Genomic DNA, 24,681 nt, shown 5'->3' with positions numbered 1-24,681 from the left:
AAAGCATCTTTATCTACAGAATCTATGTTTATCAATTACTTAAAATTTTGTTTTGGGGAATAGAGCCCTGGGCAGATAAAAGTGAAGGGATGGGGTAGTGGAATATTAAGCTTTCAACACTCATCTAGTGTATGAACAACTGAAATCTACTATTTAAAATTTCACAGACAGCCGTTCTTTCTACAATGATGAAAGTCATTCAAACAAATCACATAAAATGAGGTGCTCTAATACTGATATTTTTGGATCTTCTTCTTAGCACAAACTGTCTAGATATTACTAAATATATAGTGTTAAGACTCACAAACAAGAAATGCTAGTAAAAAGCTCAAACACATATAGGAATACTTTTTTTACATACCACATCTTAATAAATTTACACTGGATCCCTGGAGTAGAATCTTGATGATTTCAATAAGCAACGAGACATGCTATCCATGAATATCTCCAGACATTTTGTTTTAAGCTCAAGCCCTGGCTGTTTGCCACACATCTGCTGTCATTAGCAAAATTAAAACTGATTTTACTAAAATTTAAAACATCTGAATGCTCCTTAAAAACTTAACGATTCCTTAGCAAGTCTCTGCCTCTTAATAAGCTGTTTCTGACTTTATCATGTGATTTGAATTATTCAAAAGTCAATCTCAAACTCTTAAATATACAAATTATCTTTCAATCAAGCAATTACTTGCTGTCTATCTGATGGCTGGTAGTTTAGTCGCAAAGCTGTGTCCAACTCTTGCAACCCCATGGACTGCAGCCTGCCAGGCTTCTCTGTCCATGGGATTCTCCAGATAAGAATACTGGACTGGGTTGCCATTTCCTTCTCCAATCTGATGCCTAACAAGGTCTAATCTCGCCTAAGAAGATTCTGAAAAATTAAGCCCAAAATAAAACCATCAGTAAACAATGTAGTCCTAATATAATACAATAAACTAATATTTAAATTTCACAAGTCAGCAGAGAAAAAATAAACTGAGTCACAGATTTCAATTTCAAGCATTCTGTAAAGTAGAACCAACATTAAATATCTTTGCCTGAGTCAATGTTCACCTCACAATAGCATTATAACATGTTTTACCTTTAATTACATTATTCCACGACCCGTTTCTTCTCAATGTTCTAAATAAATATGCTTATTTCTGGAACTTAGGGACTCATGATCCTCTCCATTCCTTCATCCTCTAATACCAGACTCTCAATATTTACCCCAGCAGTTCTTCATCACAAGGAAAAGAGAAGAAACTCACTAAAACTGGATAATAAGCCCAAAAAGAGGATGCGGCTTGGGGAAAAGGATGAAAAACAGGCATGATAAACTGTCCTGCAGTATCTCACCGTGCACACTGTTCACTGAACCCAGGGTAGGTAAGGTGCGAGCTAAGAGGCTGGAAGAAAACTAGAAGAGCCGTAGAAACTGCAGACGTGTTTATTCTCTCCGGGCTGGCACAGCAGCCGTAGCAGCAGCAGACACGCTGTGTTCTCTCGTGATTGACCCAGCGTACACAGCTGTGGGTCTGTGAGGGTCCTCACAGCCTCACCACCATAATGCAACCATAACGTAGCCCCAAGGGCTTTTTCAGCTGGAGATTATATATACATGCATACAAAACAAAAGCATGGTAGCCTGTGGCCAAGTGGTTACCTTGTCACGTGCATGCACAGTGCTATAAGTGATCTCAGCTGTTACATAATCATTATTTACAAAACGTGGGGCAAGAGTGAGAGGGTGTGGGGGCGAGAGAGCCTGACCACCGCCCTCTTGGCTAATTTGCTCTTTCCCTGCTGCTGCTAAGTCGCTTCCGGCATGTCAGACTCTGTGCGACCCCACTGACGGCAGCCCACCAGGCTCCCCCATCCCTGGGATTCTCCAGGCAAGAACACTGGAGTGGGTTGCCATTTCCTTATCCAATGCATGAAAGTGAAAAGTGAAAGTGAAGTCGCTCAGTCGTGTCCAACTCTTCGAGACCCCATGGACTGTAGCCTACCAGGCTCCTCCGTACATGGGATTCTCCAGACAAGAGTACTGGAGTGGGGTGCCACTGCCTTCTCTGGCTCTTTCCCTAGATAAACATAAACACAGATTTCTCAAGGAATCTGTAAAATCTTTCCTGTGAAAGACATCCAACTAAAGGAAAGATGGTCTTGAAATGTTTATTATTCTTCAAACACTCTTCTCCTAACACCATCCTCTCCTTGGCTTTTCTCCTCCTTCTCCAGGCTGTTCCTCCTCAACTATTCTTTGCAAGCTTCTCCTCTTCCACCTGTCCCTTACTCACTGGGGATTTCAGACTAGCTCTTACCTCCCCAATCTAAACTATCCCCCTGTACTGTCTCAAACACACTTATGACTTCAGTTACCACCTGGATATAGCTAAAAACTCCTAAATCTTTATCCCCAGGTTAGAACTCTATGCATTTACTCATTTACAAAATTTATTAAACCCCTACTAAAAGCAGACATTACTTTGCCAACAAAGGTCCATCTAGTCAAGGCTATGGTTTTTCCAGTGGTCATGTATGGATGTGAGAGTTGGGACTATAAAGAAAGCTGAGCACAGAAGAATTGATGCTTTTGAACTGTGGTGTTGGAGAAGACTCTTGAGAGTTCCTTGGACTGCAAGAAGATCCAACCAGTCCTTTCTGAAAGAGATCAGTCCTGGGTGTTAATTGGAAGGACTGATGTTGAAGCTGAAACTCCAATACTTTGGCCACCTCATGTGGAGAGCTGACTCATTGGAAAAGACCCTGTTGCTGGGAAAGATTGAGGGCAGGAGGAGAAGGGGACGAGAGAGGATGAGATGGTTGGATGGCATCACCAACTCAATGGACATGGGTTTGGGTGGACTCCGGGAGTTGGTGATGGACAGGGAGGCCTGGCGTGCCTGCGGTTCATGGGGTCGCAAAGAGTCAGACATGACTGAGCAACTGCAATGAACTGAACTATAAGCAAACTACTCTAAGCACTGACAGAGAAGGCAACCGCACCCCACTCCAGTACTCTTGCCTGGAAAATCCCAAGGATGGAGGAGCCTGGTGGGCTGCAGTCAATGGGGTCGCTAAAAGTCGGGCACAACTGACAGACTTCCCTTTCACTTTTCACTTTCATGCACTGGAGAAGGAAATGGCAACCCATTCCAGTGTTCTTGCCTGGAGAATCCCAGGGATGGGGGAGCCTGGTGGGCTGCCGTCTATGGGGTCGCACAGAGTCGGACACAACTGAAGCAACTTAGCAGCAGCTAAGCACTGAAGTTCCTGCTATGATGAGGTTTGGAAACAAGGGGAAAAAATAAATAATACAGATACTGAAAATATCAGTTAGTAATAAGTGATGTCCACACAGAGAATTAAAATTACTGTAATATCAAGGACTGACTGGGTGTGCAGAGTTGACATGTCATGTAAGATATAAATTACCAAAAAGGGTCAGCCAGATGAAGAAGGGCATCATGGAAAGTTAAAGCAACTAGAACAAACACCCTGTAACAAGAACAAGCTTGGTATTTTCTTATTTTCTAAGAACTAAAAGAAAAATGGTTTGACTAAAATATAGTGATAAAGTGAGAGTGGAACCAAGGAGCCCAGAGAGGCTACTGCAGCAATCCAGCCAAAGAGATGATGTCTCACAGTAGAAAAGTAGTACAACAACTGCCTACTAGTCATCATCTGTTAGAATGCCCCAGAGGCACCTAGAGTTCAGACATCCAAGACTGAGCCCTCAACTTCTCATTAATACACATTCCAGCCTTGGTATTTCTACTTTTAGAAGTCAATGAAATCACCAATACAAAAGCCCAGTCAAATCCAATAACCATGCACTGTCCTTTACTGACTCTCTCTTTTAGTCCACCAAATTCAGTCAAGTCGATTATTCAGCTCCTAAATTTCTTGCACTCGCCTACCCCCTTAAGAAACTCATTGCCATTAGCCTAGTCTAGAGCCTGATTCACATCTGTTTTCAGTTCCTTCCTCTGCAATCTGTTTTCCAGTCTGCATCTAGTTATCTTTCTAAAATCTTAAATATGATTAAGTGCTTCCTCTTCTCAAAATATTCCAACAGATTCCCACTGCCTCTGAAACAGTCCACACTCCTGAACAAAACCCTGATCTGATTACTGTTTACCTCTTGAGTTTCACCCCTTTCAAAACTACCAACCCCACCATGAGGTGCTCTACTCACTAGTCTGATCACAATGAACTACTTGCAGTGTTATCTTTTCTTCCCACCATTCATCACACCAATACCTACTCTCAGGTCACTAATCAGATAGCACTTCCCTATGGAAACCGTCCCCAGCCACTCAAGACCCAGGTGTCCCTCCAGCACACAGCACTTCTTCCACCACAGTACTTACTGTACTTTTTTTGCTTAATTTTCTGTTTCAGTAATAAAAAATATAAACTCATTCTCATGTGCTGCTATATAAAAAGTGCTCAATAAATACTTCTTCAATAAATTAATGAATAAATACAGACTTCTTTTTAATGCCGCAAAGTGGACTAGATATCCTGAAAAAGTATCTTTTCAAATGCATTCCTAAGCTAGCAAAATGATCTGAAGGGGGCAAAAATGAAGGGAAAGCAGGATCTCTATAGAATAAGAGAGCACACCAAAGTTTCTTCCCTGATGATTTCTGTTGACCCTTACACTCTTTGAGGTTCTATTTCTACAGTTACGCCAAGTGTCTAGCTTTGTTTCTGGGTATCTCCTCTTAGAGTCTCCATCTCTAGCAGAATTCTCTAGAATTCTGGTAACAGGAGATATCCAGAAACAAAGGTAGACAAGGCATAACTGTGACCTATAAAACACATATGGGGCTTCCCTGATGGCTCAGTGGTAAAGAATCTGCCTGCGAATGTAGGAGATGCCTAGGGTTTGATACCTGGGTTGGGAAGATCCCCTGAAGAAGAAAATGGCAACCCGCTCCAGTATTCTTGCCTGGAGAATCCCATGAACAGAGGAGGCTGGCAGGCTACATTCCATGGGGTTGCAAAGAGTCGGACACAACTGAGAGATTACACAACAACAAGAAAAAACACAGAAAAGGAGTCAGCAAGGAAGTAAGCCTGCCCTGACTTGCGTGTTAAGTAGTGGAGAAGAAAAAACTCCACTGGAAATCTTAGGGATAAGGCAGCTCACACAAATTTACAGTCTGAATTCATACTGCTAACATGGTCCAAAAATCTTAAGCTGACGATTTAATTTAATGTGGTCCCAAGTTGTATCCCCAGCAGCTAAGAGAGGCAAATGCAAACTCTCTATGCAGGAACACATTCTCAATCAGAGACATCAAATAGTTCAAAGATATTAAACTACATGGAAAATGAACAATTCTCAGTTTAAAAACAGATCATCATGAATGAAAGCTGGAAATGAAGGAAAAAGGTAATACAATAAAACCAAAATATTTCAGATAGCAGAATTTTCATAGAATATAAAAATAGCTATGTTTAATGTCTAATAAAAGACAAGTTTGAAAACACACAAGAGACCAACCAAGCAAGCTGAAAAATAAAAATACACTATTTCTAGAAATGAAAAATACAATCATTAGAAATAAAAAGCCCAACATGGTACCAGCCAGCAGATTAGAGGCAACTACTCAGAGAAAATTAGTATACTATGTAGACTTAAGAAAATAATCCAGGTGTCAGGCCAGAAAGATAAAGAAATACAAAGTATGTCAGAGAGGTTTAGAGACATGAAAAATTATGCAGTAAACATTTCAGATTTCTTAATAGAGTTCCAAAGGCCAAGAGAGAGTTGAGAAGCGGTAATAATACACACCTCAAGGGACGCATGCTAAGTCAGTTCATCTGTGTCAGACTGCTTGCAACCCTATGGACCGAGGCCCACCAGGCTCCTCTGTCCATAGTGTTCTCCAGGCAAGAATACTGGAGTGGGCTGCCATGCCCTCCTCCAGGGGATCTTCCTGACATAGGAATGGAACCCAGATCTCCTATGGCTCTTGCACTGTAGGCAGATTCTTTACCGCTGAGCCACTGGGGAAGCCCAGCAATAGTGACAGAGAACTGCAGAATTCCAGAATTGTAGAAAAACAATTCTCAGATCCAGGAAGCCCAACAAATCTCAGGCAAGGTAATACCTCACTCATTTATAGTAAAACTAAACTTTACACCAAAGAAAAAGACTTTCAAAATAAAGTTAAATTTTAAAAGCAAACAGAAAAGACATGAAAACAAAGGTATGATATCTGACTTCTCAGCACTAACAGTGTCAGCCAAAAGACAATGGAATAAGCTATGTATTAAATGTGCCTTTACCATGAAAGAGTCTCACCTAAAGAAATTTCTATAGGATGTATCGACACATCAGATAGAAAAGCAGAGACATAAGAAAAGATGGTTAACAAAGATATTAGATTAAAAATTTTAACAAATAATGGTATAAATTTTAGAGAAGGAAAAGAGAGGAGAACAGATACAAGCTACCAGCCAGCAAATAACATGTAAGTTGAGAATGGGCGACCACAGTGAACATTCCAAACCCTTTGTATGTTTCAGAAGGAAAGTAAACTTTTCAATTACCCTTAGACTTAACACATACATAAAGCATATACCTCCCAAGCAAGCGTGTGTACGTTGTGTATATGAGGGTAAGAGGATAATGGAATAAGAAAACTAAGATTTTATTAGGAGGCAAAAAAAATTAAACACACACACACACACAGGGAAGCACATGATATAATGGCAGAAATATGTCCAAATATATCAACGACTGTAGTAAATGTAATCAGACTAAACCTTCCATTAAAAGACAAAGATTATCAAACTAGGACAAAAAAGCTTGAAGTCAAAGGACAGGAAAACTGGGAGACTGGAATTGACATATATATATTACTATATAGTATTACATATAATACTATATTAGATAACTAATGAGGATCTAAAACAATTTAAAAATTAAAGATTAATGAGCAAAACAGCTAACTGGTCATTAAAAATGATTAACAGGGGACTTCCCTGGTGGTCAGTGGCTAAGACTCCAAGCTCCAGTGCAGGGGCCCAGGTCTGATCCCAGGTCAAAAAACTAGATCACATGCTACAACTAAGAGTCTGCATGCAACACCTAAAAGACACATGCTGCAACCAGCAATCTCGCATGCCACAACTAAGACCCAGCCCAGCCAAATAAATACTTTTTCTTAAAAATGAATAACAGAATAAATACAAAGGAAGCAGAAAGGAGAATATAATTAAGTAAGAGTAGAAATTAATGAAATAGGAAACAAAAATACAATATAAAGATTGAAAGTAAAAAAATTATCACTTAGTAAAAATAATAAAATTGACAAAGCTCAGGCAAAATTAATCAAGTAAACAACCACCACCAGGAATGAAATTAAAAAGAATACATATGCTATTTTAAAATGTATATAGAAAATATAATGAACTTTATATCAATAAATTAAAATTTTAGTTGAAGTGGATAAATCACTGGAAAAAAAATGGAACTTACCGAGTCAAAAAGAAATAGAAAAATTAAAAGAAATTAAGTTAGCTCCTCATGAAAAACACACTAGTTCAGATGGTTTTACTTATAAGTTCTATCAAACATTCAAGGAACAATCTCATGCAAACTATTCCCATATACAGGGGGAAAAAAACTTTTTTAAAAGATTTATACATACCTGCTTCATCAAATGAAGGTACTTTTTCCATTTTCTGAGATTGTGATCCCTGTCCTTCTTTCTGAACATTTGTGGAATACAACTTTACTTGATTCAGTGTACAGCATGGAACACTGTTTGAAAAGCTTCCAAATGTCACTAAACTCTGCCATTCTAAAAGAAAAAAATTTAAATTTCAAACAAACTAGTAATAAGGATTTTTATACCCAATAAAGCCTACCTATGATTAGAAAGAGAACAAAATAACAGTAAAATCTGTACTCTGTTAAATACCCAAATGCACAACGTTAAGCCACCCTTTCCGTACAGGTGTTTCACCGGCCCTTAGGTATACAGCGTCCATATTCTGTAAAGGAAACATAAAGATAACATTGCTTCTTTTCTCACTTGCAAATTTATATAGAAATTTTTTAATTACATAAAGTCAAATAAACATTTATATTATTCAGCTATTCTGAAAGGTCTTTGGCATATAAAAGGTACTCTTTATTTTGTATGTTGGTTGCATGCTAAAAGAAAATGGCATAATATACCTTTCAAAATAAGAACTCTGAAAGGAGAAAGGTCATGAGGGCTTTCTACTCAAAATTACATTGCGTCTTCCCTCTGCTAGCTGAAACTAGGTCCTCTTCCATTTCACATTCACTATGTGAATTATATGAATCAGTCAGTCATACTGTCACTGATTTTTTAAAATCAGATAAATAAATCAACATTTGGAGAGATTCCTCAGTATATGAGGAATAATAATGATGAGTATATATTGAGGGAAGAATAGAAGTCTAATTACAAAGCACGTTAGCTGCTACATCTGGGTTGATTGTGGGCTTTGGAGGGCTGAAATAGAAAAATGTAGTCCACATTTGCATCAAAGTGGTAGAAAAGTAAATCTGTCTCTACTCTTGGGTGACCCTGTCTCCCTGTTACTTTTTATGCTGAGGACTGAAACTTGAAAACCTTGTTTAGGTGCAATTTATACATTTTCTAAAATTTAGGTAAAATAGTGAAATTATATCATTAGAAACAGTCAAGTTAAACATTTAAGAGTTCAAACTTTTCTAACTGCTTAATAATGATCTTCCCAAAACGTTAATTCATGTACTTGCATGTGCAGATTGCCTTCTGAAATCAAAGAAAATAAATATTTTTTTAATGGCTCAGAGAATTCATCAGGAACATCAATTACTGTGAATATCAAAGGTAATCTGAAAAGCATGAGGGACATAAGGCAGCCTTAAGTATTCACTCAAATTTCAGGCTTAGAACTTGTTTTCTTGAAAAACTTCCTGATGCCAACTTAAATCTTTCATTTGGCAAATATTTGTTGAAGGCCCAGTATGGTTTTTTTTTTTTTTTTTTTTGATGCTACTTATTAAAGGCTGAGTAAAGCAAATATAACAATGTATCTTCTTTCATATTAAAATAAATATGTCACTAAAGGCTAAAGCAAACTCTCCCTGGAAAACCACCCTCCAGGAAAGCATCTTCACCACCACCACCACTGGTGTTCTGACTTGTCAGCCCTATTCAAAGTATCTTTTGTGATTATTACCAAACAAAAACAATATACCACTAACATTTTTTTAATCCACTGATGAAATACTTCTATAGACATTGTGCTAAGGTGTTTAAAGAGGGATTACTAATCTAAAAGTCTTGCCTCAGAAGATGACAATATATTCGTAACTTGATCCTCGATCTTGTTCAAAGTTCTCCCGAATTTTAAAAATATTTTATTATAAAAAATTTTAAATATATACAAAGGTAGAAAAAAACAGTACAATAAACATACATGTACTTCTTACCTAGCTTCAACAATTATCAATTCATGGACAACTTCATTGTATCTCTACCTCACCAATATCTCATCTACATATTAATTTGATGCAAATCTCAGACATAAAATAATTTCACTCATAAAACTTTCAGTATGAATTCTAAAAGATAAAACATAGCTATACCACCATTGCAAGTTAAAAAAAAAAAAATCTTAATATCATGAAAATAGCCTCAACTTCCAATAATCTCAATTTTCTCAATTTCCAGTGTTGTAATTTTTATATATCTGTGAACAGATCTTAATTCAGTCCACATACCATAAACAGAGTGCAACTGTGCGGTAGTTTGAGCATTCTTTGGCATTGCCTTTCTTTGGGATTAGAATGAAAACTGACCTTTTCCAGTCCTGTGGCCACTGCTGAGTTTTCCAAATTTGCTGGCATATTGAGTGCAGCACTTTCACAGCATCATCTTTCAGGATTTGAAATAGCTCAACTGGAACTCCATCACCTCCACTAGCTTTGTTCATAGTGATGCTTTCTAAGGCCCACTTGACTTCACATTCCAGGATGTCTGGCTCTAGTCAGTGATCACACCATTGTGATTATCTGGGTCGTGAAGATCTTTTTTGTACAATTCCTCTATGTATTCTTGCCACCTCTTCTTAATATCTTCTGCTTCTCTTAGGTCCATACCATTTCTGTCCTTTATTGAGCCCATCTTTCCATGAAATGTTCCCTTGGTATCTCTAATTTTCTTGAGATCTCTAATCTTTCCCATTCTCTTGTTTTCCTCTATTTCTCTGCATTGATCACTGAGGAAGGCTTTCTCATCTCTCCTTGCTATTCTTTGGAACTCTGCATTCAAATGGGTGTATCTTTCCTTTTCTCCTTCACTTTTTTGCTTCTCTTCTTTTCACAGCAGTTTGTAAGACCTCCTCAGACAACCATTTTGCCTTTTTGCATTTCTTTTTTTGGGGATGGTCTTGATCCCTGTCTCCTGTACAATGTCACGAACCTCCGTCCATAGTTCATGAGGCACTCTGTTTATCAGATCTAGTCCCTTAAGTCTATTTCTCACTTCCACTGTTTAATCGTAAGAGATTTTATTTAGGTCATACCTGAATGATCTAGTGATTTTCCCTACTTTCTTCAATTTAAGTCTGAATTTGGCAATAAGAATGCTCAAACTACCGCACAATTGCACTCATCTCACACACTAGTAAAGGAATGCTCAAAATTCTCCAAGCCAGGCTTCAGCAATACATGAACCATGAACTTCCAGATGTTCAAGCTGGTTTTAGAAAAGGCAGAGGAACCAGAGATCAAATTGCCAACATCTGCTGGATCATCGAAAAAGCAAAAGAGTTTCAGAAAAACATCTATTTCTGCTTTATTGACTATACCAAAGCCTTTGACTAAGTGGATCACAATAAACTGTGGAAAATTCTGAAAGAGATGGGAATACCAGACCACTTGACCTCCCTCTTGAAAAATTTGTATGCAGGTCAAGAAGCAACAGTTAGAACAGGACATGGAACAGACTAGTTCCAAATAGGAAAAGGAGTACGTCAAAGCTGTATATTGTCACCCTGCTTATTTAACTTATATGCAGAGAACATTATGAGACACGCTGGGCTGGATGAAGCACAAGCTAGAATCAAGACTGTGGGGAGAAATATCAATAACCTCAGATATGCAGATGACATCACCCTTATGGCAGAAAATGAAGAAGAACTAAAGAGCCTTTTGATGAAAGTGAAAGAAGAGAGTGAAAAAGTTGGTTTAATGCTCAATATTCAGAAAACTTAAGATCATGGTATCTGGTCCCATCACTTACAGATGGGAAACAGTGGAAACAGTGTCAGACTTTATTTTTTGGGGCTCCAAAATCACTGCAGATGGTGACTGCAGCCATGAAATTAAAAGACAGACACTTCTTGGAAAGAAAGTTATGACCAACCTAGACAGCATATTAAAAAGCAGAGACACTACTTTGCCAACAAAGGTCCGTCTAGTCAAGGCTATGGTTTTTCCAGTAGTCATGTATGGGTGTGAGAGTTGGACTATAAAGAAAGCTGAGTGCCAAAGAACTGATATTTTTGAACTGTGGTGTTGGAGAAGACTCGAGAGTCCCTTAGACTGCAAGGAGATCCAACCAGTCCATCCTAAAGGAGATCAGTCCTGAATATTCATTGGAAGGACTGATGCTAAAGCTGAAACTACAATACTTTGGCCACCTGATGTGAAGAACTAACTCATATGCAAAGACCCTGATGCTGGGAAGATTGAAGGCAGGAGAAGGGGATGACAGAGGATGAGATGGTTGGATGGCATCACCGACTAAATGGACATGAGTTTGGGTAAACTCTGGGAGCTGGTGATGGACAGGGAGGCCTGTCATTGTGCGATCCATGGGGTCACAGAGTCGGACATGACTGAGCGACTGAACTGAACCATAACTGAGGGGTTTTTTAATATTTATTTATTTGGCTGTGTCGGGCTTTAGTTGCATCACACAGGATCTTTCACTGCCACATAGGCTCTCTAGTTGGGCACACGGCTCCAGAGCTCACCAGCGTACTTGCTCCAAGGCATGGGGATCTTAGTTTCATCAGGGATCAGACCCTCACTCTCGATAGTGAAAGTGAATAATCCTAGCCTCTGGACCACCACGGAATTCCCAACTCCTGTGTCCTTGTGATACTACCCTAGTAATCTTGTTAGCTTCCTTGTTCACTGTTTCAAAAAATTATTAAATTTTAACTTTAGAAGAATTTCAGATATCAGCAACTTTCAACGTACATATTTGGCATAATACAAGACAAACTGCAAGGAAACTGCAGAATATATAGGACAACATTTGACTCAATAAAATACACAGAATACCTAAAATTCAGCAGTAGAAACTCAACTGTTGAATAAATTACTGAATTTGTTAATTAATTCTGGGAGGCAAAAAGATAGTAAAAAAAATATTACCCATCATTTATACCCTCTCTTCAAGATGACTTCTAAAATAAGCTATGTTAAGCTACAGATTAGTCTTTAGTTCAGTGCTCACTACTCTATGGGCGTGGAAAAGGAACTTCTCATTGCTGTATATACAAGGGTTGTTTTTTCATCAAGACTGCAGAGCTAGGTATCTTATCTGTCTAACCGCAACAATCACTTTTCTCTGCTTTTATTTTACTGTTACTGTCTCTGCAGCTGCTAATGACATTGGTACTGATCACCCCTTGTCCTCTCCAATCTGCTTTGTCACCTACCACTTACTCTGGCTTTTGGAGGAAATTTGGCCTTCTTTTTCAGACTACAATACAAAAAGCTCTCTTTCTGCCAGGCAAACCGACAATTCTATCTACCATGTGTGTTGCTTCTGCAATAACAATAACTAAAAAACAAAAAGATTTCTTAATGGTTTGAAGTATTTTACTTTAGGCTAGTTTCAGGACAAGAGATAAACATGTACCTAAGTCTTTCAGAGATCAGTCTCTATACTTGAGACCACTGCAGATGGATGGACCTGGACATTATCATACTGCGTGAAGTAAGTCAAAGAGAGAAAGACAAATATCATATTGCTTACGTGTGGAATCTAAAAAGATGACGAAAATAAACTTATTTACAAAGCAGAAACAGACTAACAGATATAGAAAACAAACCTGTAGTTACCAAAGTGAAAGTGAAAGTCACTCAGTCGTGTCCAACTCTTTGTGACCCCATGGACTATACAGTGGATGGGATTCTCCAGGCCAGAATACTGGAGTGGGTAGCCTTTCCCTTCTCCAGGGTATCTTCCCAACCCAGGGGTCGAACCCAGGTCTCCTGCACTGCAGGTGGATTCTTTACCAGCTGAGCCACAAGGGAAGCTCTAGTTACCAAAGGAGGTAAATTAGGACCTTGGGATTAACATACACACCTGGTGTGTCAGACAGTAAAGAATCTGCCTGCAAAGCAGGAAATCCACCCAGGTTCGATCCCTAGGTCAGGAAGATCCCCTGGAAATGACAACCCACTCCAGTATTCCTGCATGGAGATTCCCACGACAGAGGAGCCTGGTGGGCTACAGTCCACGGGGTCATAAACAGTCAGACCTGGGCGACTAACTTTTTATACATAAAATAAACAAGGACCTACCGTATAAGACAGGGAACTATATTCAATAACTTGTAATAACATACAATGGGAAAGAATCTGATAATATATGTGTGTGTGTATAACTGAACCATAATGCTGCATTTTTAAAAACAAGCAAAATACAGGTTGATTTCAACTATTAAATGGATTATGCATCTGGATTATGCATAATTTTTACTCTATATCTTAATATTTTTCTGTATTTTCCCCAACGCCTAAAATTTTAAATTAAAAATATATGCACTGTTAAATCACTTCTAACATTATTTCTGCTAATAGGAGCACAATGATTGTCTCTAGTTTACTTTTATACTTTCAGCGAGCAAAATAAAATGCAGGAAAATCCCTTTCAGGTCTAATCATCAGGCAAGCAAAAGGACTGCCTGGTGACTTACACCAGTTAGCTCAACCTTCAGGACTAGTGCTGATGTGATTTTTCACCAGAACAGACTAAGCAACCAGGAATCCTTTTTTTTTTTTTGCGTATGTAAAGAATATGCAACTTTCTGCACTGCATCTTGGCACACAACTCTACTTCCTTGCTTAATTCTTAATTTTTTCTTAGAAAGGGGGGGGCGAATATTTAATATATTAAGGATTCACCAAGTGCCACTGTCCTAAATGCTCTACCTGTATTATCACACTATAATTTATATCCCAAAGTATGCCTCAAAATCATCTGCATCTCTCCATCTCCATTGCCTTTTCATACTGTTCATGGGGTTCTCAGAATATTCATCGGAAAGACGGATGCTAAAGCCAAAACCCCAATACTTTGGCCACCTGATGTGAAGAACTGACTCACTGGAAAAGACCCTGATGCTGGGAAAGATTGAAGGCAGGAGAAGGGGACGACAGAGGATGAGATGGTTGGATGGCATCACTAACTCAATGAACATGAGTTTAAGCAAGCTCCAGGAGCTGGTGATGTACAGGAAAGCCTGGCATGCTGCAGTCCATGGGGTTGCAAAGAGTCAGACATACTGAGCGACTGAACTGATCTCCATTACTAAGTACCATGGCCCAACTACAATCTTCTTTGTGTGGCTAACTCTAATAACCCTCTACTGATCTCCTTATTCCTTTCCCCTTTCCAATCCAACATTAGTCAGAATGATATTTTTAAAACATTTCCTTTTCTGGCCCCTTAAACCTATGGCCCAAAAGGCTATGAAAGTGAAAGTTGCTCCATCATATCCGACTCTTGCGACCCCATGGATTACAGTCCATGACCTTCTCCAAGCCAGAATACTGGAATGGGTAGCCTTTCCCTTCTCCAGGGGATCTTCCCAACCCAGGCATTGAACCCAGGTATCCAGCATTGCAGGCGGATTCTTTACCAACTGAGCCACCAGGGATGCCCAAGTATATTGGAGTAGGTAGCCGATCCCTTCTCCAGCAGATCTTCCTGACCCAGGAATCGAACCAGGGTCTCCCTGATACCTCTCAAATCTCACTTCACACATCCCTCCCTTTCCAACCACACTCCAGCCAAAGCATGTTTCTTTCTGCTCCTGAATACTATAAGTCTGGTCTTCTCTGCCTGGATTGCTCTTTGCCCCAGATCTTCACCTGGCTTGCTGATTTTCATTTGTCATGACTTGGTTCAGTCACCACCTCCTTAGAAAAGCTGGAGTCCCAGGCCAGCATAAATGATAAAATGGCCCCTGCAGGCTTCTAGACTGCCACTCGGCTTACTTCTTTTACAATGTTTAGGTATGTTCCTCATTCCTCATTTCCAAAAAAGGTGGAAAGTCTGTCTTGTTCAGCACAACACAATCAGCGGCTACAATGCCTGATACCTCTTCCTGAATGATCCTCACTCACAAAAACCCTACACATGAAACACATGCTGTGGCTAACCTCACTCCACAGGCAACCTTATCACTAACCTGAACTACACAGAATCCTGCTGCCACTCTGCCAAAATGGTCTTTTACAACTGTCAATGTTCCTGTTGCTTATTTAAGGGATTCAATCCCCACTCTACTTTTCATGTGGTAGTACCAGCACATTACAGACCAAAATCTAAAAATACAAAGGTTAATTTCTATCTTTTTATGTAAAAACAATACTTTTATTAATCTTGGATTTCAGCAAAAGCCTGCATCTATTGATTTGTAGTCGTTAAGGGAGTATCCCCCCACCTCAAATCCTTGTCAATGAGGCAAGGTACAAATACATGAAAAACAGGTGAGACATATACATCAAGAACATTTTCCCAAGTCACTAAATATTCTTCTAAATTATATTTTTTTAACAGCTGCATCTATCACCAGCCCTTAATAAATATACCCAAATATGGTGTATTTATTATACCATATACTTTTCATAACTGTAATATACTCTTCATAACTGTGTTACCTATTTATTACTATTAATAATAAACTTGTGTGCACACTTTAGTATGTATCTGGTTATTTCTTGAAAGCAAATCCCTTTAAGTAGAACTGCTGGGTAAGAAGGCACAGAACTTTAAGGTTCTTTTTAGTACAAGGAATAACTGACCTCCAAAACACTGACCAACTAACTACGTGTCCCAGTTAGTAGTAAGAGTTTCTGCTTTCCTGCACCCTCAATATGGAGTATCACTATGAAAAACTTAGCTAATGTGAAAGCAATTAGTAGTAAACTCTTTAGATTTGTATTTCTATACTTATTAGTAAATATGGAACATTTTTGCATTTTTATTGGTCACTCGAATGCCCTTATGAATGCATTCATCTCCTTTGCCCATTTTTCTACTGGGCTTGTAAAAATTCTTTATAAATTAGGAATACTAATTCTATATCTGCACTGCCCAGAAGTCACTGTTCACTGAGTACCTTAAATGTGGATAGTCTGAACATGTGCTGTAAGTGTAAAATACACACTGGACTCCAGAAACAGTTCAAAAAGATAAAGTAAAATACCTCAATAATTTTTATACTGATCATAATATTGAAATACTTTGAATATACTGGATAAACTATATTAACAAAATTAATTTCATCTGTTTTTACTTTTTAAAATACGGCTATCAAAATTACATACATGATACACATTATATTTCTTTCAGACAGAACCGCCCTCGAATATTGTTCTCCTTGTTGCCTTTAAATGTTTACGATGCCGGGAGCCGGCATATTGCATACTGAGTGCATATTGCATATTGAGTGCAGCACTTTCCACAGCATCATCTTTCAGGATCTGGAATACCTCAACTGGAATTCTATCACTGCCAGGAGCCAGCGTGAGGAGCTCCACCCATGACAAAGGTCATGAGGAAGGAGGCTCGGCGTAATCGAGCCTCAGGAGTCCCCCTGGAAATTCTCGAGCATCTACCCCCAAAACCAGAGTCTGCCTACTTTCTGCTTTGTGCTTTCACCTACACCTCTGACTTTACTGGGGGCTGTCCCCCACTACCTCTCTCTGAAAAAAGAGTTAGCTTACAGCTCCAGTTAATAATTCCTGGGTGTGACAGTGTTTCAACCTACAAACTCCTTTGGAAGTCCTCTAGCCTGCCTGAATAGGTTTTTCCAGCCACATGTGATTGCTCAGAGCCTCCCAACTGTGAGAGGTATGAGATGTTCTAAACTGTCTAAATACAGATTCCTTTGAGCAGTTAAAAGATTGATTAGAAATTGTATTGGTGAAAAAAAAAAAAAAAAAAAAAATTGTATTGGTGAAGGGATTTTCACTTGTTGGGCCAATGTTTGCTGCTAAGTTTCCATATCCCTTACCTGCTGTGTCCCTGGCAGTGTATTGATTAATATAATTGGTGTAAGTAGTAGCTTTAATGTTTGTAACCTGGGACCCCTGAGTTAATTCTTTTTCTTGTTATAGCCCACCACACGTTTGCTCTGTAGGAATGCAACTTTATCTAATGCTTTTGGAGGGTGGCTCCTGACCAATCACCTTTAGAGAAAAATAAGTTTTCTGAAGAAAGGGTCTTAAAGTGTTAACAGGCCTCCGGGCCAGAAGATGATGCAAATCACCTAAGCTTTTGCATATGATAAGTTTGCAGGAAGAAAGCCTGGCTTGCTGCATGACTCTACCCCTTCCCCCATTATCCTCTATGCATAACTTAAGGTATAAAAACTACTTTGGAAAATAAAGTGCGGACCTTGTTCACCGAAACTTGGTCTCCCCATGTCGTTCTTTCTCTCACCTTCTGGCTGAATTATTCAGCCTCTTTTCTCCACTGAATTTCCTCACTGAGCTAGCCTTATTTCAGCCTCTTTTCTCCACTGAATTTCCTCACTGAGCTAGCCTTATTCTATTACTCTTTATATCCTTAATTAACGTTTAATTAAGCAGTTGTTTCCTGATCCTCGCCGATGCCGTCCCCGCTTCGAATTCCCTGGATCCACCGGGGCTGGACCCCGGCAGTTTACAGTGTTAAATAGACCCACCAGCATTTCTCATCTTTGAGCATGCATAAGAAGCAGTTTGGAGAAGGAAATGGCAACCCACTCCCATATTCTTGCCTACAGAATCCCGTGGACAGAGAAGCCTGATGGGCTGCTGTCCATAGGGTTGCAAAGAGTCGGACACGACTGAAGCGCCTGAGCATGCATGGACGCATTGGAGAAGGAAATGGCAACCCACTCCAGTATTCTTGTCTGGAGAATCCCAGGGACAGAGGAGCCTGGTGGGCTGCCGTCTATGGGGTCGCACAGAGTTGGACACGACTGAAGCAACTTAGCAGCAGCAGCAGCAGCAAGAAGCAGTTGTTTCCCTTAAGATTCTTCCTCTACTACTCTTTTTAAATTTACACAGGGCTTTCAGAAGCACAAACTAAACTTTATTTCTTGACAAAGTAAAAACACTTATTTTTAGAAATTTCTCTCCAAAAGTTCTTCCAATATTTCTTTCTTAGGTGCAACCAACTTGATTAGTACTTTTTCTAAATAATCCTTTTGAAGTTTTGTAACAATTATGGTCACCCTTTTAAAAGCTGTTTAGGTATTATTGAAACTAAATTTTCACCAACAAGGTTATTTTTCAATCTACTATTTTTAAGTATGAGAACACACTTTAATTTTTTGGTAATAAATACTGTAAACAACTTTGCAGTCATTGTGACTGGTGAAGACAGGCGATTCTTATCACAGAGGGATGAGAAAAGAGCACATAAATTTCAACAGAGAATAATGAATTACAAATTACACCATTTCACCTCCTTTTACCAACACTTAAAGGCAGTTTAGACTAAATTTAGCTACAGTCCACTGGGTTGCAGAGTGGGACATGACTTCGCGACCAAGCAACAACAGCCACTCCACCTAATTTAAGTGTAAAATGCCAAAACTACTTGGTCAACAGAAGCAATCATGCTAGAAAGCTTAGATGAGGATTTTGGAGTATGGTAGAACTAGATGATTCATCTTGTTCACAAGAGAATCGGGTATATTTCCCATTACAGGAAAACTCCACAGTTACACGTTTTTATCACTACCTAAGTCTCCAAAACAGCTCTTTTAAAATGAACCCTTCTGAAATTTTAAGAGCCAGTTTCTACATTTACTACAAATCAAAAATAGGACCATATGCCAAAATACCTACACAGTAAAGAGCTTCTAAAGCTTATGTTACTTAGAAACTTGAATGACTACAACTTCCAACTTTTATTGCAAAGTCACAAACATGCTACAAGATTTTTCAAACATAAACTTTGGGGAAATGTTTCTTTAAATTCTCTTTTCACCCACAAGAATCTGGGGGATTAGGTTAGGAGTGGATTTGATTCTGTCTCTCCCTCATTGTTCCTCTCGGCCTGCTAGGGACTATTGGTATGGCAAAAACGGAGGTAAGCTTGACTCAGACTTGCAAGTTCAATGATATTTTGCAAACTGCCAACTGAAATTTGAGTCAGAAAAGATTGTTGGATAAGAATTATAAAAACAGTAAACCAGTAAACATTTCTTCACCAAAAAGAGTCTTCAACCGAACTGGGTTCATTCAATTAATTGCGGGACTGTCAGAGTCTCATATTAAATAATTATTCGTAAATGTTAAGTAGTAACTCCCAACTTCCTCTCAGAAAATTTAATAAAACAAGCTGGGCATATGAGAAAAGCAATAGGGTAAGAAAATCCAGAGTCACAAGTGCTCAATAAAGGTAAGGCGGTGAGCTTAAAACACCCTGGAACTTGGAGTCAGCAATTTCCTATTGACTGGGGGAGGAGGCGGGCCGTCACCGCCATGCACTAAGATGCTCACGTAACCTTTCATCTGAAACGAAGTAGTCGGTTTCATGGATGCCATCGGACCGCGAAATGCCCCAAATTCCCGCGGGAGCCGTGCTAGAACTGTACGCGAGACCAGATCAAGGAGGCCTGTAGGGGCCACGGCAGGGTGGGTATCCTGAACTGCGAAGACGGAGGGCCAAAAGGAAGGTTCTTTGGCTGGGGAAGGGCAAGGCGGCGTACTGCCCGAGGCGAGGCACCCGGCTCCGAGCCCGGCCTTGTCTTCAAGTCCGGCTTCCGCGGAGTCAGTGGTCGGCGCGGGACACTCACCCTGGCGGTCGCTGGAGCCCCGGGCCGCCGCCCTGCAGCGCAGACGGAGCCGGCACAGGGAAGACCAGCTACATCTGTGGGCCGCAGCGGCGGCGGCCAAGCCCGGTAACATCCTGGCGGGGCAAAGGCCCCCACTCGGACACCGCCTGCTGCCTCCGCGCCGCCGCCGCCACCAACTGACTCCATAGACCGGACACTACCGAACACCGACCCTTGCGCCGCCTGAGGCGGCTTCAGCGAACCCGGAAATGGTAACATCATTTAGAGACCTAGCTGCGGAGACAGCGGAAGTGGCGTGCGCGAGCAGGACCAATCGCGAGACCTTGCCAGACCCTGACCACTTGGGGAAGGCGTGGCTGCGCAGGAACTTTGGCGTTTTCCCTGTCTTCCGCGCTTTTACTGTGGCGCTTTGTTTGAATGTCTGGAATCAAGATTGCCGGGAGAAATATCAGTAACCTCAGATATGCAGATGACACCACACTTATGGCAGAAAGCGAAGAACAGCTAAAGAGCCTCTTGATGAAAGTGAAAGAGGAGAGTAGAAACGTTGGATTGAAACTCAACATTCAGAAAACTAAGATCATGGCATCCGGTCCCATCACTTAATGGTAAATAGATGGGGAAACAACGGAAACAGTGATAGACTTTATTTTGGGGAGCTCCAAAGTCACTGCAGATGGTGACTGCAGCCATGAACTTAAAAGACGCTTACTCCTTGGAGGAAAAACTATGACCAACCTAGACAGCATATTAAAAAGCAGAGACATTACTTTGCCAACAAAGATCCATCTAGTCAAAGCTATAGTTTTTCCAATAGTTATGTATGGATGTGAGAGTTGGACTATAAAGAAAGCTGAGCGCTGAAGAATTGATGCTTTTGCACTGTGGTGTTGGAGAAGACTCTTGAGAGTCCCTTGGAATGCAAGGAGATCAAACCATTCAATCCTAAAGAAAATCAGTCCTGAATATTCTTAGGAAGGACTGATGCTGAAGCTGAAACTCTAATACTTTGGCCACCTGATGCGAAGAACTGACTCCTTTGAAAGGACCCTGATGCTGGGAAAGATTTAAGACAGGAGGAAAGGGGTCAACAGAGGATGAGATGGTTGGATGGCATCACCAGCTTGATGGACATGTTTCACCAAGCTCCAGGAGTTGGTGATGAACAGGGGAGTCTGGCATGCTGCAGTCCATGGGGTCTCAAAAGAGTTGGACACTTCTGAGCGACTGAACTGAACTGAAATCATTAATAGACTGAATTATCTCGTGTTTTTTAGTTATATAAGTCTTTTAAACCAAGAAGCCACATTTTGCCTACACTTTTAGGTGAAAACATCCCTGACTAACATGGTTGCGGTGGTTCAGTCACTTAAATTGTGTCCTGACTCGATGGACATGAGTTTGAGTAAGGTCCGAGAGTTGGTGATGGACAGGGAGACCTGGCATGCTGCAGTCCATGGAGTCACAAAGAGTCGGACATGACTGAGCAACTGAACTGAACTGTCTTCCTTGCTTCTACTGTGGCACTTTGCTTGGATGTCTACACGTGAATTATTTGCTTCTTAACAGCCCATGAAAACTTGGGCAGAAGTGACAGCTTTGGGGGGCTCTGCCTACTCTCCTTTTTTCTGGGCTCAGATCCTGGGCCATGCTGTTGGAACAGGATGGAAGATGGGAAGGAAGGACAATGGCCTTCTGAGCCTCTCCTTCTCCTGAGCCTTATTGGATAAGCCCAAGACTAGGCTAATTGGTCCTCAGTGCTCTCAGAACCTGTTCCACAGTATGTCACAACACTGCTGTGTAGCCATTACCATGAGGGCAAGTACCCACAGAATCAGAACTTGCCTTACTAACCTCTGAACCTGGGACTCCTGTCTGTAATATAAGACTTACATGCTCAGGATTTATGTGGGTAGAGCAGGTGTGCAGACAAGTAAATAGGAGTCAGTGTGGTCCCAGGGAGAAAGCAATCAACAATATTCACCAAGCATTAACTGTGATGTTTATCTGACATGCTCTCAGGTCTTAGCTCAAAAGAGCGACACCTGCCTTGACCGCCCTAGCTATAGTATGGGAGCAAGATTTTCCACCCCAAAGTGAGTTTCTTTGGCATGTGTATTAGTTTAGGCTGATTTTTTTTTTAAGGTCAAAGACTCATTACCTTTGACCTTTCCCCGACCTGCTTAAAAGAATGTGGAGGAAGCAAGATTTTCCACCCCAAAGTGAGTTTCTTTGGCATGTGTATTAGTTTAGGCTGATTTTTTTTTAAGGTCAGAGACTCATTACCTTTGACCTTTCCCCGACCTGCTTAAAAGAATGTGGAAGATGTGTCTGCCAAGGGTGATACCACCATAGATAACCATAGTACAAACTAGATGTGTAGACTCAGAGGAACCTAGCAAAGTCTGCTAAAATTCCCCTCTGTGTCCCATTGTGTTTGCTGACCCATCAAACATTTGTTTACCAAACGTCTGCTGTTTTTGTCTCCTTTTCAGTTGCCTTCCTCCCCTTGGAAGTCCCAAACCACCACCCCTAACATCCTCTTTTTTTTTTAACTGAAGGTGGTATTCAAGTTGGCCATTTTGGAGAGTTACTCAGTTTTCCTGGGTCTCTCCTATGTATACATGTTGTTGAACTTTTGTTTGATTTTATCCTGTAATCCATCTGATGTAAGTTTAACTCTTAGACCAACTAGAACTTAGAAGGTGTAGACTTAAAAAATATTGAGAGTTATGTTTTATTCCGCAGGAATTTTTAGGACTTCAAGCCAGGGAAGCAGCATCTCAAGTAACCTGGAGAGAACTGCTCCGAGGAGGTGAGGGGAGAATCAGGTTATATAGTTTTGCTACAAAGGGCAGGTAGTTTGAACATCAAAAGGTTATCGTTGCTCTCTTTCCCTGCTGCTGCAGAGGCGGAGGCTCAGGTGCATTCAAGATTGGGCTCCACCCATAACCCACTGCCGTGGCCAAGGAAGGCATTGCTGCTGGAGGTGTAATAGACGTCAATACTGCTCTGCAAGAGGTGCTGAAGACTGCGCTCATTCACGATGGCTTAGCACGTGGAATTGGCGAAGCTGTGAAAGCTTTAGACAAGCGCCAAGCCCATCTATGTGTGCTTGCATCCAACCATGATGAGCCCATGTATGTCAAGTTGGTGGAGGCCCTTTGTGCTGAGCATCAAATCAACCTGATTAAGGTTGATGACAACAAGAAACTAGGGGAACGGGTAGGCCTCTGAAAAATTGACAGAGAGGGAAAACCCCGTAAAGTGGTTTGGTTGCAGTTGTTTGGTGGTTAAGGACTATGGCAAAGAATCTCAGGCCAAGGATGTCATCGAGGAGTACTTCAAATGCAAGAAATGATGAAATTAAAAACTGAGTTCTTGGTTTAAAAAAAAAAAAGATTATTGTTAATTAAAGGGATACAAGATACCTCATTTAGCACCTGTCTATGTATGGGAAGATGCAAGAGTCTGTGCTCACTGAAATCATACCCTTGATACATGACTCAGCTATCTGGGACCAGTGTCCTATAGGTTCATACAATGTCCTATATGTCCTGAGGAATCCTGAGATTCCCCAGGGCTCACCAGCTCACCACTCATGGTGACTGCAATCAGTAGTGATTGCAATCGCTGATGACTGGGATATCCTTTATTTACTGGTATGGCAGGAAATAGTCTATTTCTCAAAAGGTAGAGGAAAATTTCTTCCTCCCTGATGCTATAATAGGCTTGTTTATTCTCTACCCCTTTGCCCTGTATGCTTTTCTTCAAAATGCCTGTATATACTTGAAATTATCTATGCATTTATTATAATTTTCTGTCTCTCAGAATGAAAAATAAGCATCATGATGCTGGAGTCTTGTGTTTTGCCCATTGCTGGTTCCCAGGGGTAAAACAGTGCCTGACAAATAAATTAATTGAATGGAATACATGATTTTAAAATTAATGAGTCATTTGACTATAGTGCTACTGAGGCAGGAATAGGTGAGCTCCAATTTAGACATTTACAACCAGCCTCCTGTTTGCTCTCCGAAATGGAAATAACAACTGAAACAGGGTAAGTAGTCAGACTGTCTCCTATGGACACCTTCAGATAACAGTCATGACAGGAGCAGAGAGGGGCTAAGCATTGTTTGAGTAAAGGATCAAGAGGTCATGTATTTCCTCTCCATGGGGCAAGGGAGACATTTCACATGCTCAGAAAGACTCCTGGGGGATAAAAAGGAGGGGCAGACCCCAGCATATGTGATTCCATAGGCCTCTGGGCTGAAATCCATCTTGGAAAGTTGCACACGCATGTTGGGGAGGGTCCTAGGGCAGGTCAGGTGGGGAAAAAGAAACCAGACAATTAGCCAAAGGTAAGCAAAGAACTATCCTATATAAATGACTTAACTGCCTCTTTACTGCCCTTCTCCTCACTCAGGGGGATGCCCGCACCCTTTCTCTCCAAGTGTGTGCATCTCTGCCTTGCTCCTCTCTTAACTGAACAAACTGTTTCTTTGTGTGCTCTCCCTCGTGTTGTAACGCTGTGTCTAATAATAAACTTTGTACCTGCATTTACAGTTTTTGCCTCTGTGAGAAATGAATTTTTCACTGGGAGTAAGAGCC

At 40.5% G+C, this 24,681-nt stretch overlaps 1 protein-coding gene and 1 pseudogene across 1 annotated transcript in view; one reads left to right on the top strand and one right to left on the bottom strand.

Moving 5' to 3' along the window:
• The window catches only part of SLC30A9 (solute carrier family 30 member 9), an 88,182-nt gene extending 67,854 nt beyond the window's left edge, over positions 1–20,328 (bottom strand). The window contains exons 1-2 of the mRNA XM_070372336.1: positions 20,071–20,328; positions 7,653–7,805 (exon numbers count right to left, since the gene is read on the bottom strand). Of these exons, the coding sequence (XP_070228437.1) occupies positions 7,653–7,805; positions 20,071–20,182 (265 nt within the window). The 5' untranslated portion in view covers positions 20,183–20,328. The remainder of the gene's footprint in view (positions 1–7,652; positions 7,806–20,070) is intronic.
• LOC138988190 (small ribosomal subunit protein eS12-like) lies at positions 20,319–24,600 on the top strand (annotated as a pseudogene).
• The last annotated feature ends 81 nt before the right edge of the window (positions 24,601–24,681 follow it).

Source organism: Bos mutus, chromosome 6 (genome assembly GCF_027580195.1).
Source record: "Bos mutus isolate GX-2022 chromosome 6, NWIPB_WYAK_1.1, whole genome shotgun sequence".
NCBI lineage: Eukaryota > Metazoa > Chordata > Mammalia > Artiodactyla > Bovidae > Bos > Bos mutus.
The sequence above is the reverse complement of the archived record's forward strand: the minus strand, read 5'-3'. Positions and strand labels throughout refer to the sequence as shown.